Source organism: Callospermophilus lateralis, chromosome 14 (genome assembly GCF_048772815.1).
Source record: "Callospermophilus lateralis isolate mCalLat2 chromosome 14, mCalLat2.hap1, whole genome shotgun sequence".
Taxonomy (NCBI): Eukaryota; Metazoa; Chordata; class Mammalia; order Rodentia; family Sciuridae; genus Callospermophilus; species Callospermophilus lateralis.
Window position 1 is genome coordinate 46695100 of NC_135318.1, and position 19378 is coordinate 46714477.

Genomic DNA, 19378 nt, shown 5'->3' on the forward strand with positions numbered 1-19378 from the left:
GTCTTAAAACAGAAAGATAAAGCTTTCAGAACCACATAGAAAACATGTATTTCAAAGTTATACAATCATGTATACATGATTCAATTTTGGAAAAAATTTTTAATAAATTATAACATACATCAAATACCCAAAGTAAATCAAAGGCTCTTCCTCTCCTTTATTTTGCTGTTTCTCAATTTCCCCTGAGAGAAACAGGACTTATTTTTAAAGAAAAAAAATGAGAACAGTAATTTTTTTGACAAATGTGTGTAATTAAAGTGATATTTGGACACCTAAGACTACTTAAAACCTGTTAAATGTTGTCTAAACTTTAAAAACTTTTTAAAACTAATTTCACTTATAATTACTTTTGTGTATGTACAGTTTAAAATATATGTATCAACTTTTACTTGAACCTAACCAAATTTTGCTAACCAAAAAAATGGGTAGCTTCCATTCACAGAAAATTCATAAAATATCACTCTTCATTTTCTCTTTGCCTAAGAATAGAAACATTTTCTCCTTTTTGCTATCAACTATCACAATTCACTTGGTGAGATAAGGCCAATGTCTATTAGACTATCCTGCGAACTTTAATAACCATATTCTGCCACTTATTTAAAAATCACACATGAAATTCTGTGAGTGTACTATTAATAATCCAAAGCACCTTATGACTACATGTACATTTTACAACACACTTCTAAAACATCAGCTTGTTAGATATAACCAATGTACTGAGAAACTAAATTAACAGAAGCAGGAGAATCTTCTATTATCTTTTCTTCAGTATGAATATATGAAAACATATAAAAAAGAAAATACATAATCTAAGTTCAAGGATAAACCAAGTCAAACATTTTAAAACCATGAAAACTGAGTACAAATAGCAGGGTTTTTATTTTTACTTTCCTATGATAAAGATTCTGATATAATATCATCAACGTTAAAAATTTTAGCAGTATAAAAACTTCCATTCACTTTTACACTTATTGCGTATTGTTTTCTACATGGTTGTTTAGGATTTAAACTAAAAAACAAAATGGATGTCAAGAGGGCTTCTGCATGTTCACTGAAAAATGAAACTTAAAAATCTAGAGGGTGAATAATGTGTGTGAGTGTGTGCAGAGAAAGAAGGAAATAATGGACATTAACTATTAGAAAATATAACTAAAGCATTGTATAAGGCTTGTTTATAAAAGAATGCTCTAAGAAAACTGGAAAATAAATCACTTTAAAACCTATAATGGCTTCTTGATTTTAAAAAATATAGTTTTTAATTACTTAAAATAAATTTAAGAATTTACCTGTGGTGTCCAGGAAACAGAAAATGGAACAGGAAAATCCACAAAACAATCTGGTGATTCTGAGGGATACTACGAAAAAGCATAAAACTTGGTCATTTCTGATTTTCTGTGACAATTTCACTCAAGGTATTTTGGAAAAAATTGAATATACTAGGAAAAATATAACTGCAAATGCACTAAATATAAATATTTTTATTCTACTATTACAGTGATATGGAGAGTTCATTAACAGTCAACTTATGTTCATGAGGTACAAAGTTTGGTGATTTAGTGTGCCACAACAGTCAATGTTAAGCAAAGAAACATGAACTAAGTTAGTGTCAGGATAGCTGCTAATGTTATGATCTGAGGGTGACTCACACTGAATCTCATTTTATCTTTAAAATACAGAATCAAAATAGTTGATATTTAATTCCTTCCAGTCTAAAATTTAAACTCAAATAGCTTCAGTAACATTTAAATAGTTAATGTGATAAAAGAACCAAGATATGCATAAGAATGACTACATAACTATCAATTTAAAAAAATGATTTTTCCGGGCTGGAGTTGTAGCTCAGTGATAGAGCAAATGCCTCACAAGTGTGAGGCACTAGGTTCGATCCCAGCACCACATAAAAACAAATAAAGGCACTGAGTCCATATACAACTAAAAGAATTTTTTTTTAAAAAAAATGAATTTTCCATATAAAAACAAGTATTTTTAGCAAGTAGATAAAAATCAGGTTTCTAAGTTGACAAAGACAAAAGATATTTTTTCTTAAAATTAATTTTTTATTAGAAAATCAGAGGATTATAATAAAATTCTATTCTGAAATCTTCAAAGTCACATAATTAAAAGCACTCATTTCTTTCCATTAAAACACTAAATTTGCTAAAAGAAAATTCGTTTTAGGGAAACTTTCATTTAACAAACTTAGTTAATTCAGACCTTTATGTTTTTCAGTATCTTATTATTCAGTATTTCACTGGAAAAGCCAAAGGGGATAAAAAATCATCACTATAATATTTAACAAACACCAGCACAAAGCAGATGCTTTCAAAAATTAACATTCTGATATAATGATCAGTTGGCTAAAAATAAACAGTATCTGCTGCACATACCCTTGTAATCTCAGCAGAGGCTGAGGCAGGAGATCTCAAGTTCAAAGTCAGCCTCAACAACTTATGAAAGGACCTAGGAAACCTAGCAATACCCTGTCTCAAAATAAAAAATAAACAGGGAGGGGGATGTGTCTCAATGGTTAAGCACCCCTTAACCTTAAGTGGTATTAATTCCTGGTACCAAAGAAAAAACAAAGAATAAACAAAAGTATACTATCTGGTTATATAAAACTAATAATACAGAGACATATAGAAAACCACATAAAAATATTACAGTGCTTAAATTCTGTAAAATGAAAAATGATCAGGCTGAGATAAGGAAGCCTATTTCAAACAATTCAAAATATCATAAGGTGATATTATTATATCAGAACACAGTTGCTATAATCACTGGAAAAAACAATGTGTACACTACATTAAAAAGTCATGAATGTCTCAAAGTAAACACAGGTAGAGACCTCAGGTCTCTCTGGTTCCACCTTTATTAACTAGCTAATATGACCTTGGAAGAGTTATTTAATTTCAATGACTGTTTCATAAGTAAAACTGATAAAACTCAACAGTATTACAAAATATCATTTCTCTCTAAAATGTGATGATTCTTTTTTAAAAAGTTATGCACACTTAAAATCTCCTTGGGTCAAAATGGAAAGTTTAGTTCTCCTTTGGGTTGCTGCTACTTCTTTCCCAGAGATGCTAATAATGAACAAGATCAACTCTCTAACATAAATAAATTGTCAATATACAATAAGAAGTTAATGAAATGTTTACTATATTCTAAGTAAATATATCTAGTAAAATATCTGTGGCCTTTGAAGTCATTGAGTATATACATTCATAGCTCATTATGCTAAAAGAGAATAAAATCCTACATTCAAGTGAGACTCAGTACAGTAAATGGTACAAATGCACAGATATGGAAAAAGATCCACAAAGAGTTAAACAAAAAAGCAGGTTGTAATAAATATTATCCCAAATACAATAACGACTACTGTGTCATCTGTGAAAGGATAACATCTTTCAAATATATTTTATATTATACTTATGCAAAGATAATAACATGTATATAATAAACTGTAATAATCTATATGTGGGTGGCTTTAATACATATCTATTAAAGTTGAATACAGGTATATTTTATATGTTAATTGTATTCACAAATTAAGAGTGATTTTATTTACATAATAAACTTCACATAATTACATAAAACTTAAAAAGAGCAAATTTATGTGCATTTGGGGATTTATTATGAATTATTAAAATAGGAAATAACATCCTAGATATTCATTTTCAAAATAGTCTGAACTACAGTAGTACTAAGTACAGTGTAGTATATATATAATGTCACAAATCAGCTTGACCAAAATTAAGACAGTTTTTAAGAGTTAAGTTATATAGATATATATAAAACCACCAGAAACTGTCAAAAATTTCCATTTTACAAGTTTGATAACAAATGCTCCAAAACAAATTTTAATTAAAAAATTGGTATTTAATTATTTTTAAGTAAAAATATGGGAGAAAGAAGAGAGATATGAGAAAGTAAAAGAGGGGAGACATGATCAAAGCACACTATATGCATGTATGGAAATGTCACAGTAGAACCGTTCATTTGTACAATTAATGTGTGTTAATTAAAAAAAGCTCTTCAAATCTCCCTTGAAGCAATCCAAATCAGTAATTATAAAAAATTATTCCACAATATTAAGTACATATAATATGTACTTATAGTCATGATATTTTTTATAGACTCTGTAATATATTATTCTAAGAAAAATCTTAACCAAATCTGTTCTGTTCAGATCATCTAAAAAACAAGGCTACCTCCTGCAAGTGAAACCATACATATTGCAACAAAGACAAAGTGCCCAGCTTCTGATACACATCTGTGATTTTTTTCCCCCCAAGTAGTTATGATCTTGGCAGAAGCTGAGAAAGCTCTAAGATACATTTTTTGTACAGAAAAGATAACCCCATCCTATAGTACAGGATGCACTATAAGAACTACATAAATATATCTAAAAACACACAAAAAAAATCCTTATTTTACACCTTTTTGTTTTATATATTTATTTTTAATAGGAATTGTCTAGTTCAAATTAGTGTTCTTTTCTTCGTGGGTTCTTGGAGATGAGGAGTGACCGAATCACAAGAGAATGTGTTCAAGAAAAAAATATAATTTAAATACATATATACATCAAATCAAAGAAATAAAGGTTGTGTTGTCAGAAAAATAATCCTGTTTTAAGGTTTGTTTCAAAAAGTTTTTAAAAATTGATTTTAAAAAATCTTAGTTTAAAACTTAGATTTTATGAAAACTTTGTCATGTATTCTGAACAAATAGTTTTTGCTATTCCTGTTTTTTAACTGTCAATTCCAGACCCAAATAGTCCTCAAAAAACAGAAATTACCACATATAAAAGATAACTTTGGGGGCTGGGGTTGTGGCTCAGTGGTAGAGCACTGGCTTCTCATGTGTGAGGCGCTGGGTTCAATCCTCAGCACCACATAAAATTAAAATGAAGATATTGGGTCCAACTACAACTAAAAATTTTTAAAAATAAAATAAAAAAAGATAACTTTGGCCTCTATAATGCTAAACTAAACAGGCAAATAATGAGTCTAACAAATCACCACAATGTAGGATTGTCATCCTAACTTTTTTTAATAAACACTTTTTTCCCTAATATCTTCCTAGCTCAAAGTTTTCTCTTCTTTCTTGCTAGTAGAGCTTCACAACTATAAATGTTGTGAAACTAATCAAAACCACAACTAGAAATCATTTCACATAAACCAGGAAGGCTAAAATAAAAAGATATCCTTAACCAGTGTTAGTGAGGGCATGGAATAATTGGGGTCCCTGAATATGTCTGATGGAACTGTAAACTGGTGCATCTATTATATGAAAGATTTTATAAGTCCTCCAAAATGTTAAAAAAATAGTCATCATATGACCCAGCAATTTCACTCCTAAGTATATAACCAAGAGAAATGAAAAACTTGTGCATACACCAAAACCTGTGCACAAATGTTCATAGAAACACTATTCATAATAACCAAAATATGGGAACAAATGTTGCAACAAAAGAAGAATGGGGAAATGAAATATGGTGTATCTATAAGGTGAATATTATTCAACAATTAAAAAGGAATGAAGCACTGTTACATATATGAACCTTAAAGACATTACTCCAAGAAAAAGGAGTAAAAGACTGTATACACAATTCCATTTATATGAAATGTCTGGATAAGCAAATAAATAGGACCAGAAAGTATATTAGTGGTGTCCAAGAGCTGGGGAAGGGTTAATGAGAGTCTGTTTATGAATGTGAAACTCTTTCCTGGAATGATGGATATGTTCTAAAGTTAAGTAAGGGCAATTTTTGCACTGTTAATATACTAAAAACTAAAAACTAATAAAATGTACATTTGTTAAAAAGAAAAAAATGTTGCAAAACTGACACTGGAAAATATTTCCTGGAAAAATGTTAAAAGAATCACCTAATATACCTTAAAAAGATGTAAGAAAAAGCAGACAGAATGGACCATATAAGTGTCCTCAACATAGATTAATATTTTTTATCACACAGAACCCCATTAATATGTACGATTAATACATTAATAAAAATAAATAAGGACAATCATAAACCCTTCAAAGCATAAAAGGCAGTGTATGTTTAAGGCATTATCTTCTTAGTAAGTATAAGAGTTTATAAAAATGAAGACAGGATATACTTAAAATCTTTAATTTTGGTCTTCACAGCAATAAGGGAACTTTTTATCAATGTACAAAATAAAAACAAAGTATTTTGCAGAAAATGACAGAACCTTTGCCACTAGCAGTATGTGATAAAGTATGTGATAAAGGCAGATCTTAAAGCATACGTTTAAAAACTTAAAAGGAAAATAAAATTATTTTTATTTAAATGAAAATAACTATCTAATTTATTTTACAAATAAGGTTTCTATCCCACTAATTTTGTTCGACACTTATATGGGTCTCAAAATTATATCTAAGCATTCTGTGTGTGAGAGGAAGAGAGAATGACTCATTTCTCAAACTGTCTGATGTAGCACCACTATAAGATATCAACTTTTCTGTGTCATCCAGTACAGCTTTATATATTAATTTTCTCTTGTGGAAAGCTTAAATGCCAGACACATTTTTTAAAAAGGACAAACACAATTGATCTTTTCATCACTACAATCTTCCGAAATAGAATTGATTGATGACTACTGGGAACAATAAAAAAATTGTTGGATGTCCTGGTTTTCTTTAAATTCTAATGTTTTCCCAGTGATTACCAAGTAAATGATTAATATACTGATCTTGCTTATGCTACTTATTTCCTAAGATTCACAATCTAGGACTAAAAATAAAGACAAAAATAGAAAGATGTTTTGTGTCAATAAATTAGTGAATAGTTACAGATCACTAGCCCATAAGGACTCTACAAACACATAACCTTTGAAAATTCTTAATATATAAATGCCAAAAAGCTTTGGCCAAAGGAAATAAACAAACAATAAGAAATATGTACATAGGTATGTCTGTGTTGGGGGTTGGGACAAGTCAGTGACAAGAACTACAAAAGTAATTCATAAGAATTGAGAGCAAAAGGCATTTTCAGAACTTTACTAGAGAGCATGTAAGAATCCAGTCTTTGGAGGATGCTACAAAAATAACACTATGGTACTTAGAGGCTACTGAATCTTATTTGTAATATTTCTCTATTATTAAGTCTATAAGTTGATCAAATTTAAACTAAAATTTTGACATGAAATTATATCTAGGCTTTTGGAAACCTGGTGAATAAATTCTCTGATGTTTTCTCAAATCCACTTTTTAAAGCATTATTTATGTACATTAAAAATATTCAGAGTCTATTTCTCAGTCAGGTTCCAGTTTCGGTTTAGATAGTTATTTTCATTTAAATAACAGTAACAATTAGACAAGGCACATACCTTTGCTTTCAACTTGACAGTGATTAGATGTTCTCTACCAGAAGCATCTTCTGCTTTTAACTTGATGGTACTAAAGCAACTATCTACAGATACTAGTCTGGTAAGGAGAAAAAAGTAAAAATAATCAGACTGGGGTAAGTTCTGGAGGGGGATGGAGATTGTAGGATTGAAAAGAAAATATTTGTTATGTTACTATTAATCAATTATAAAAATTAATCCGAGGAATTTCTGTATGCCAACCCTTTCTGCTGCTATAGATTTACTGTCGTTAATATACCAGCCTAGTGCTTAATGCAGTCATAGATCTCCAGATTATTTACAATGTGTGTCAAGGCTCATGCTGTGGTCAGTGAGCACTATGTTTCGGTTTTCCATCACTGGAACCTTTAGCACACACAGCATGTTTCTGTCAGCCTCTACTTATGTACACATTAAACTTCCTGTCAAACTCTTTGATCCATTTCTGTAGTTTCATACAGCATGAGACATTTATGCTTCTTTTATTTGTTTTTCTCCTCAATGAACCTCTTTTATTATCAATTATGTTACTGTACAAAAATCTGGCTGATACTAGTTCATATACTCAAATTGATCCTCTAAGAAAAATGCTATATAAGCACATATACAACCTGGTCTCCTAACAGTAAATTTTCTTCTTGTACAATATATAGCTTCTGACACTTAACCTAGGCATGTATTCAAGATGACTAATATTTTAAACATATTACACAATCACAATTGTTTTTGCTTTAAGTTGCTCTAAATGCATGAATTTTCTACAATGGAAACCAATATCTTTTGAAATATATCATTCTGTAAAAATATGGTCCCTTGAGTAGCATAAGCTATTGCCAAAATGGTTCAAATTTAGCAGTATATTTACTTGTGAACAGGGCATGTGGATATTTTTTGACATTTTTACAATACTATTCTCTTGTAGAGATAAAAAGTAGCCTAAGAATATTGAACAATGTATCACCCAGACTGCTGGTAAGACCTATTAGAGTTCAGAAGTAGCATTAGCCTCCCAACCTAGGCAACATTTTATGACATCACTATATGCCATTTAGTTACTGACCAAGTATAATTGTAAAATGGGTTAATTCCAATAAATGCTGGACAATAAAGATATAGAACACTATAACGAAAAAATAGGTCTAGATCTGAAGAAGAGATATATATATATATATATATATATATATATATATATATATATATATATATATATCAATGATATAAAAAGTAAATCAAAAAAATCTACCAAGAAATAGAAGTTTCATCAAAATCTGTAAAAATAATTTAGGGTCTTAGAAAAAAAAAGCAAATATTATTCTAGAAAAAAAATGTATATTTATGTAATAATATCAGTGACTATATGGTTATTTTTTTCCAACTATATCTATAAATACCTTCAACTGCCTACCTCCAAAAAATTTGAACATGAGAGCTTATCATGATTTATCATGACTAAGGTTCAGATACATGAGCATCTGACTCGGAATGCCTTTACAAAACAGATTCAAGTTGAGAAGAGCACATGCATTTATATTCTCCCTCTATTCACTAAAAAAAAAAATAAAACATAAAGGAAATTTTTTAAAGTATGAAATTCCAGTTACAAAAAGAACAAGAAAGATCATTATTTAAAGCAAATTTTTAACAACTTTTATGAGAACGTATAGTACTTAAAAGAAAACTGGATGACAAAACAGATTAGAAGAGAAAGAGGGCTCCAGGAGGGTGACAGCTGGCAAAAAGGCAAAATCTGTAGAACAGAGTATGATTGATACACACTGGCAGAGATTGTGGGGATTTTTTTTAAATGAAAAAACCAAAGAGGAAAGAGAAAATTTTAAACTAAATTATAAACAATAAAGTCCTTTAAAAGACTTTTGAAAGACTATAAATATTCTATTATAAATTATTCAGTGAAAAATATTTATGTAATCATAAAAAATAAACTGCTTACTAATTATAATTTTTAGATTCCAGCAAGACAAAATGCTAAATGCTAAAAGACTTCATTATAGTTATAGAAACTAATGTAAATAAACTTAACCATAACCATTGCTTTTTTTTTTTTTTTTGGCCAATATCTTCCCCAGTATCTTTCCTGAACATTACTATTTAAAGGAAAAGATTACAAAAAGTGGAACATAGAAAGGGGACCAATATCAGGAAGAAGGATTTCCTAACTTGAGAGTCAAAAGATAAATCCTTGGGTGCAAAGAGATAAATAAATAATGAAAGGGGAGAGAAAGTGGTATATGAGCTAAATCCTTTTTTATTATCACAATCAGTATACAATTCCTAAAACTGGCAAATCAAGAAATAATATAGACATGTTATTTAGAAGGGTAGAAGTGTAAACATGATCAAAGTGTTTGTTTCAAAGACTAAGACCTGGAATCAGAAATGGATAGCAAAGACTGTTTGCATTTCAGTGTAAGCCCTAAGTAGTTTACAACCCTGAGAGAGCATGTGAGCGAGAAAGAGGGGTTTGGGTGAGACAAAAAAAGGACAACTAAACAACCAACAAGTGTTTTCTATACTTCATGATGCTACTCATAAGCTGAATGTTCAAATCATTATTGAATATCTATGAAATCAGAAATTATTGAATATCTATGAAATCAGAAGATTATCATCATTCCACAATTTCACAGAGGTAATACTTCAGAGAATAAAGTGACATGCTCAAAAATATTTCAGTCCAAATGTCCATGAAGTTACTTTTGTTAAAACTTTAAGAAGTACTAGAATTCAAATAAAGCAGTAAGAAATGCTTATACTTTCATGTTAATCTCAGCACGATCAATTAAAATTAAGAAACATTCTTACCCATACAAATTCCTGGCTACTTTGTTGGGGGGCAGGGGGGAATCTTACTGAAATTATGAACATTTTCAGTATATATGACCTATTCTGCCAATTTTCCTCTGATGCTTATTCTCAACTTCTTCCCTTTGGCAATGGAATCCCTGCTCCCACCCCAACCCCACCTAAACCTTGATTTACCTGGGTACAATCCACCTAGCTAATGACTTGCAAGCTGCCCTTCCACATGGACATATAACTAAACTTTGGCCACAAGGTTACAAGCAGAAATGATATGTACCTCTTTTGGATCATTTGTAACTAAAGTACACCATCCTCTCCCCCTTCATCTCATTCCCCTCCCATAGATTGAACTTGGACAGGCTAGTATGAAACAGCAAAGACCATGAAGACAGGAACAGTGCAAAACTAGCCAACAGAACCCTCTGTGGTGTTCTGTTTGGACTGTCCAAAACATTAGCCATTAGTCACAAGTAACTAATGGAGGACTTAAAATATAGCTAGTACAGTGATTTTTTTACATTTAATTTTTTAAATTTTAAATTTAAATCTAAATGTCAATAGTCCTGTGTGGCTACAGAATACTGAACACCAATCACAATGGATAGTGAAGAAATCAGTTTAAAAATTCCTGCATTCTTCAATGACCTTCTGAAACAGGGCCACCAACCTATTTTTCCTACTTTTAACCATCTGCCTATATCTAATTTGTTAAATAAGAAACAAATAAAATTCCATTTGTTTGAACTACTGAGAATCTGAGGTTTTCCTTGTCCTAGCAGATGAGCCTGTACCCTAACAAATAAAGCATAAAAAATTTATATCGATTCATGATAGGAAAAAGTATCCTCGTTTTGATAATGAAGGTAAAAAACAACCAACTGGGTGATAAATTCTCACAAACAATATCAAATCTGTCTTTCAAAGAAAGTCTACTTCAAATGTTCTGCCTTCCTCTTAAATTGGGTGTCTCAACTTAAACAACAGGAAATAATTTTTGTTCATTTAAATGAAATATAAGTAATTCATTTAAATAAATACATTTAGGGAAGTTTAATCAATGAAAAGCTTGAATTTTTTTAAAAGTTTATGTAAAATTCTAGAAAAATACCCACAAAAATCACGGTGAAAATTTATACTGAGAGGAGTTTAAGTATTATTTAGCTGGGCATATTGTAAAACTGACTAAGAAACTATAAATACAAAATGTAAGGAATAAAATATTTTATTTTTGGTCCTCCACTTTGTATTTATCATCTGTTACATTTCTTTATAAGTCTGTTTGCCATAAATAAAAGACACTAAATTTGAATTAACTTTTTTTAAAAACATTTGCAAAGAATACTAATACTTAAAATTTCAGGGAGATTTTGCTATTCCTGAGGATGGTGGCCCTGTGAACAGCTTAATATATGGGTTCAGACAGAAGAAATGTATTCTCTTGAAATTTTGACCAACAGCTTAAGTTATGTAGTTTTTCTTTCCTTAATCACCAAGGTGCATTTAAGTAGTAATACCAACAAAAGGCAGATACCCTCAAACAGCAGTCTGAAGATAGCCATAATTTAATAAAGTATCAAAGATTCCATTTTTACCACCACTCTCAATGTAAGCTTTAATTGCTTTATTCCTTGATTACTCAAAACAACCTCCCTAATGGGTATGTTCACTTTATTTCTGCACAACAATTTATCCTGCCTTCTGTGTCTAGATTTAGCCTTCTTATATACCTCTTAAGTCAATTCAACCCCTTGCTCAAAAGCACTCATGGAGTCCCTATCACTTGCTTAAACAGAAACATTAGTCTAGCAGTCAATATCCTCCAGTCTAGCCCTAATATATCAATCCCCTTATGTGAGAAACCCCTCCACTCAAAGTCCCAAAATGAACTGCACACTTTCTTCACTATAAACCTTGCCTCCACCATTCCCTCCTTGGTAAAGCTCTCTCGAATCCTTTCAAGGTTACCCCAGTACTCATCTCCTCTAAGAATTTCTCAAATTTTTTGTAGACCCAAAGTACTTCACCTTTCTCTAAACTTTTTTTTTTTTTCATTTAAGTTTTAGGTTGCCAATCAAATAAGTTTTTTGGTAAGGAATATGAAAGTTTTCTATTTATATGTATGTGCCATGCTATATGTGTACATGAACATGCAGAAGCTATTGTCAGACTGGTTCATTATTTACCAATTTATGTCAAAATTTTAAACAACAGATGAATGTAAATACTGTTTAAATTAAATACTATAAACATATTACCAATTCAGAAAACAATTTTTTCACTATATTGTAATTTGTAATTATTCAGTGCTTTGGATATATGTACAAGGGAAAATCACCCATTTATAAAGGTAGCTTACAATGAAAATGATACTGGTTAATACCTATACTCATATGTGCTATAAAACAGAAATTATCATTTGTTGCAATTAAATTACTACCCTAATTAAGTTCTATAAAACTTATGTTGTCTAACATCTTTACTCAACTAACATATCAACAACTGCATTCCTGCTATACATAAGAAACTTTTTGAGTTTCATAATGTGTTCTTTGTTATTAGGAAGATTAGCTTCATTTGAAAAATGCAGAAAATATGGCTCAGAGACCTAAGTTACTTGTCCAGGGTTACACAGGTGATAAGCCAGAATTAAAGCTCTGTTCTAATTATTGGGATTACTTTAGTATAAATAAGTGTGTATCTCCAAATTCCCCAGTATTACTCTTTAAAATACATTAGGAATTATAAAAAATATAATCATTAATCAGCTTCCAAGATAACAGGCTTAATCAAAAAGTCTAACAACACATGTTGACAATGTTTCCCAGCACATCAGATTTAGTACAACTCAGTAAACTCTTTCCCAAGATAAAACTGAAAGGCCAGTAGTTGAACTATACTCACTTTAAATAATAAATACTATGCTGTCTGAAAAGGAGGAAGCATCAGCTCACATCTGTTAGAACCATCCAATCGCTGAATTATCTAGGGAGATGTGGTTAAAATAAATATAAATTATCTTATAAATAAAGTGTCTATGCATCTCTCAAACTGGGACAAATTTGAGACTGAAAGGAATCAAGAGAAAAGGCATAAATTAGGACTGTCTAGGTAAAGTGAAATGCATGGTCAGCCTATGCATAAAGCTCAAGTATCTTGGTGCTTTCTACTCCAGAATGCTCTTAGTACCAAAATACACGCCTGTTAAACCTAAAGAATTCTTTTTAATTCTGATTGTTTTAATGAACCACTCTATAAAACAGCATAAGTAGAGGTTGACAGAAACCCATCAAGTCATCTTCTGACATCACCTACCCTTGTGAGTCAGTGTAACACCCAGAATAACCTAGAACTGTCATACCACCTTCATCTTACCCCCTAAAGAAGTTGCTGTTTTAGAATGCTGAAACAAGTACAGAAATTACAACAAAAGCAGTCAAACTTAAGGTCAGCAACTAATTTCCACTGTCACTTTTATTTTTTAAAAAATCTGTATGAAGGGAAACTCATCATATTTTAACTATTTTTCTTTTCCAACTCAAATTTTTATAATTCCTGATCCTATAGGGTTACAAATGCCAAAGATATAACTTAAAAGATTTTTCTTTTATTATTAGATTTTATAACACTGAGAAATCTACAAGTTTATTATTTAGAATATAAGGAAAATGCAGACATTTTGACATGGTCTAAAAATCATTAACATTAAAAAATTCCATTTTAATCAATCTGTCATGCAAATCATGTGTGTATCAAAGTATATTTTAAATTAAAAAGCTAGCCAGCTGTTCAAGCAGGACCTCAAAAGATAGCAAATCTAGTATGCAACCACACAGTTCAGGTCTCAGCTGCAGCTCTACAGATCCTGAAACCCAATTTTATCAGGGTGTCAGTGGGTGGATCTGATTTAATTTAAAAAATAAGTCACAAAAATAAAACTAACTAATGCTTTTTCTTAGTTTACCAGATAGTGTTACATAAATGCTGACAAAGTCTTATTCTCTGGCTTCTCAAGATTCATGCAGACAACTTCTCTTCTGTTGCTAATACATTATTTGTAAATAGCAAAACAAATGATTACGTAATAATGGCTATATTCTTAGTCATTTAGTCATCTTGGTCACTATAATTAAATTATGATATTTCACAATCTAAACAGATTTTGAAACTATCTCTAAGGATGGGCATGATTTTGCAAATGGCCAATTTTACTCAAAGTAAAACAAGTTTTCATTAGCTTCAACCTTGGCAGAATCTTGCAAATACTCAAGTAGTAGAGGGGACTTTATTAAAGGGTCTATATTGGAGCTGTCCCCTGGTACAACTCAAGAAAAGTATCATTTACAATGGGCGTCCTGGTGCATGTTTATAATCCCAGAGACTCAGGAGGCTGAGGCAGGAAGACAACAACTTCAAAGCCAGCCTCAACAATTTAGTGAAACCTAAGCAACTCAGCAAGACTGTTTCTCAAAATAAAAAATAAAAAGGGCTGGAGATTTGGCTCAATGATTAAGTGCTCCTGGTTTCAATCCCTGGTACCAAAAAAAAAAAAAAAAAAGTGGTATTATGTAGACAGCCTTATCCATATATACTCATTTTATATACAAAATTGGGAATAAAAATATACATCTTGAAAATTATTCTGAGAATTAAATAAGAATATGAAAAGCAGCTAGTACACTGAGTGACACAAAACAGAAACTTCATAAAAAGCAGTCCTATGTAAAACAATCTAAATCTAAAGAGATAAGCAATTATACTGTAATGAATGATTTTTGGCAGACACATTCAGATACTTACTTTTGCCTTTTATTTATTATCAATTTAGAAATCTGTTCTTTTTTCTCCCACATTAGAACAATGGGTATAATGCCAAAGTCAGCACTTTCTATTTATCTCTTAAAACCCTACATGAAATATTTTATGTACTGTACTATTTCTCTTACAAACTTTGCTGCTAATGGCTCTCAAGAAATCTTATAATTACACTCCATAGTACTTCTCACAGTTAAAATTAAGTACTACTATGATCATCTACTTAATTTCTAACTTTTCCACTAGATCGAAGTTCCATAAGAATCTTAAGTCTTGCCTAAGTATCTTCATTATCTTGCATCACAGACATTCAATAAATAATTGCTGGGTGAAAAACTGAATGATTCCAAAATCTCATCTTGCATCCTCAATGATTCAACCAATTTTGCTACTGGATTTTTCCAAACAATGTCAGATCTCACTTGGAAAACTGCCTTGAACTCACTCTATCAATATAATCCAAACAAAACTAGAACATTTCCTCCCCCTTTGCCAAACCCTTTTTGCACTCCCAACTATCCTCTGAACACTAAGATTTAAAACCAAGCAGCTAAAAAAATAATACGAATAGTTTTTCTCTGTTTCATCAATCTGTATCTGAAGAATGAGTGAATCCATGACATAAATGGCTCAAAACATATCTTCATAACTTCGGTTGAAATTGCTGCTACAGAGTCTAAAATTTTGCTTGTGTTTCCTATCTCCCCCCCCCCCATTATTAGCTTATTTTTATTAAAAAGGGCAGATCCATCCCAATTCTAGTCAGGAATGGTACCTTCATAAATATAAAGCCTGTTATGAATAAACATTAATTAATCCTCAACAGCATGATAATAGTACATTTTAAATTACATGTAATATCCATTTCTGGCTAAAATGAAACAGACCAACACCTCTGTTAGCAACTAAAATAGCCTGGGAAAAGGAAAAGGCATCAAAGAATTGCTAAGCTAACTGAGACTTGAAGGGCCAAAGTCCTAAAAAAGAGAAGAAAACTAAGCCAACACTCTGAAGCCATTTTCCCCTGAGCATATTTATCAATTCTGGGCACAGGGCAAGAAGAGAATGATCTGGGCAAAGGGCCCAGACAGAGAGTGCTATGAAGTAGCCAAAAAAAATGAAAAAGAAGCAAACAAACAAGAAAACTAGCAGTATTTTTGGCAATCTCTTGAGGACAGGGATAAAAATAATGGACTTGAAGGGTCAGAATGTGGTAAAATGGTAGGACCAGAGAACTTGGCCTCATATTCTGCCAATTTTCCCTCAAAACTTCTGATCAATCCTTAAACTATAGGAGACAAGAGGGTAATAAGCCAAACTGAAAAACAAAGGAAAATATTCAGAAAGCTCATGATACTCAGGAGAGATTAATTACAATTAGAGTCTGTGTGTGGGACAAAGTCCAAATGAATACCCCTGACATCTCAGTGAGAATCCTTGAAGAGAAACTCTTAAAAGCAAGGCAGACAAGAGGTAGATGGAGCCTTGCCAAAAATGGTCTCTAATTGAGAGGTAAATTGGTCTTGTGGAGAAACAGAGTATAGAGTTTAGAATCTACCAAAAGAGAAAAAACAATGAATATACCTGGCTTTTGCTTGAAAGGGGAGAAGGAGAAGAGATTGACCCTGTGGAAATAACAAACTGTTCCGAACTCATTTGGGCCCCATAGCAGTTATCCCAACTCTATCTTCCCAGCAAAGGAAAAGGGAAACCCACTATGGGGGCGGGGAGACAATAGCAAATGGAGCCTCTCAACATTTTTATGTGCACTAACACTGAACAAAAACTTATTAGGTATAATACGGCAGCCTGAATAAACAAGGGCAAACACTGAAAAAGTGCCAATAGGAGAAAGTGATCAAAGATTCATTAACTAAAATGTCCCCAAATTAACCTACTTCCCTCATTCCTCTTTTACCAGTTTCTTGCGAAAGAATAAGTAGTTGCCTTATTGAACTGAGACAAGACTTTAAGCAAAAGCAAAAAAAATTAAAAATAAAAAGAAGGCAACACATTAACACATTTGATTTCAAAGCAATCAGGAAAATTCAACAGCATGGAATATAAATTTCTCCACTTTATTTTTTAAAATCAATTAACAAGTTCACTGGTCGGGGAGAGGTTCCAGTGGGAGACGCAGAAATCTAGAGAGGCATTGAGGGAAGATGATAAGTCGCCAGCAGAACGTGACCCGTAGGACTCTGAAGTTTAAAGAGACTACACATAGGTAATAGGAATAGGTAAAAATATAAAACCAGTTATAGGCCTATGCGTCAGCCTGTGGTTGTTCAAGAAAATGGATGAGCAAGAGGTGCATTCTTTGTTATTCCTCTTACTTTATTAAACACATGATTACTTCTGTTCCTCAAACCATTTTTAAGAGATTCCAGCACCTAAATTCAGTTACAGAAACAGTTTCTGTAGGTCCAGATTTCCACTCAAGAAATTTCTACAGGAATGTGTTTTGAGGCCCCATATCAAATATATAAACTTTTGAATGTATTGGTTAATAGCTGACTCAATTAGGGGTGTTAAAAGCAGAAAACTAGTCTATCAAAAAAGAGAGAGAGATTTAAAAAAAAAACAGAAAGAGAATTTAATGCAGTAATTAGAGCTATTCAAAATTAAAGAGATTCTCTCATCAGAGTACTTGGCATCATAACAAATTTAAGAGGGTCCTGATAACACTCTAGAAATAAATACATGGAAAGCATCAAGATGTGTCATGCCCAACATAACTGAAAACATGTGTAGAACCAATGCCTTCCAATTAGAGAACTCTGGTAGAGTTGTTTTGATTTTATTGGGGGAGTGGGTGAAACTTGTTTGAGATGATGAAGCCAAACTTTTTAATACAAAATGTTTTTATGGAACTTGGTAAATATATAAAAAATCTGAAGTCAAACTACAGAGAGGTGGCAGATGAATGGAGAAGACTGATTAATCTCTTTGAGGGGAAAAAAAGCAAGGACCACAAAGGATCATTCACATTTTGGACACGGAAGAAAAATCTGAGCCAGACTGAAAAGAATTTTTTTAAAAAGGAGAGAGAGAAAGAGACAAAGAAGTATCCAGGATGGTCATAAAAGACAAAAAGAGTTTTAAGAAGGAAACACTGGCTAAAAGTATCAAATACTAGAAAAAGTCAAAAACAAAGACCAGACTTGTCCAAAGGACATAAATGTCAACTTTTATAAATGCAATTTTTTAAAAATATATTTATTTAGTTAGTTATAGTTGGACACAATATCTTTATTTTATTTATTTATTTTTATGTGGTGCTGAGGATCAAACCCAGGGCCTCATGAGCACTCTACTGCTGAGCCACAACCCCAGCCCTCATAAATGCAATTTTACTGAGAATGTCAGAATAAAAGTCAGGCTGTAAGAGATCAGAGACAATTAGATCTTTTTATTTTAAATACTACTTGTTCCAAAAAGAATTCCAGGAACTTTACAAGAAACAACAGGAAAATAGCAGAACAGAAAATAATATTTGCATACAGAAAGATAGATCATATATCCAGCATGGCTCTACAGTGGGCCAAAAACTTGATCTTGAGCATCCTAAGGGCCATGTCAAAAAGAGCTTAATTAAAGTATTCATATTGTTCATTAAATAAAAGATCAGATATTCAGAAGTATGACTTATCTAACATTAAAACAGAAGAAAACTTTCATAGTTTCTCATGAAGACAATGCTGAAACATAAAAAGCAAGACCTCCAAACAAAATCTCAAATGCAATTCACAGCACTGTTTCATTTTTCATTCCTTAATGCCAATCAATGTCATCCTCAAAAGTAACTACCAAAGTCATGATGTTCAGTTCTAAGAACCAATTTGGAAAACATATACAGTAACTATTAAACAAACATTAAGCAGTCTATCCATAGTGAAACACTACTAATTGTAATCATGATTTTAGTAAGGTTTTAACAGCCGAAAACTGAAGTTGTACTTTTTAGCAAGAACTCACTGTTTAACTTTAGGGCTCCTTAGTACAGATTTGCCAACTCTATTAACTAGAAAGACTATAAGGTTAAAAGTATTTATAAAAAATTAAAAAGTCTGACTAAAGTATATATAATCAGATTCTCTGATTACAATGAAACACTTTTTCTAAAATCATATAAAATAAATTCAGCAACTGAAAATCAAGTAAATCACCACAGATCTCTTTTCAGGTGATAGATGAATGAAGTTTTAGCAACTTGCATACCCATCTATTGAACTATTTTAAATTTTTTATTCATCTCTTTTTTCAAAAAAGCTACATGATTCTTCCAAACCATACCTGCTAAAATATACTACTCAAATTACAAAAGCACTTAAAAATTCATGTGTGTGTGTATGTGTGTGCACATACATACA

At 31.5% G+C, this 19378-nt stretch overlaps 1 protein-coding gene across 2 annotated transcripts in view; it reads right to left on the minus strand.

The window, feature by feature from the left end:
* Fancl (FA complementation group L) overlaps positions 1 to 19378 on the minus strand; it is a 62832-nt gene that overhangs the window by 22690 nt on the left and 20764 nt on the right. The window contains exons 6-7 of one of the 2 annotated variants that reach the window (XM_076833274.2): positions 7353 to 7449; positions 1287 to 1355 (exon numbers count right to left, since the gene is read on the minus strand). In XM_076833274.2, the coding sequence (XP_076689389.2) occupies positions 1287 to 1355; positions 7353 to 7449 (166 nt within the window). The remainder of the gene's footprint in view (positions 1 to 1286; positions 1356 to 7352; positions 7450 to 19378) is intronic. The other variant, XM_076833275.2, reaches the window with a different exon arrangement.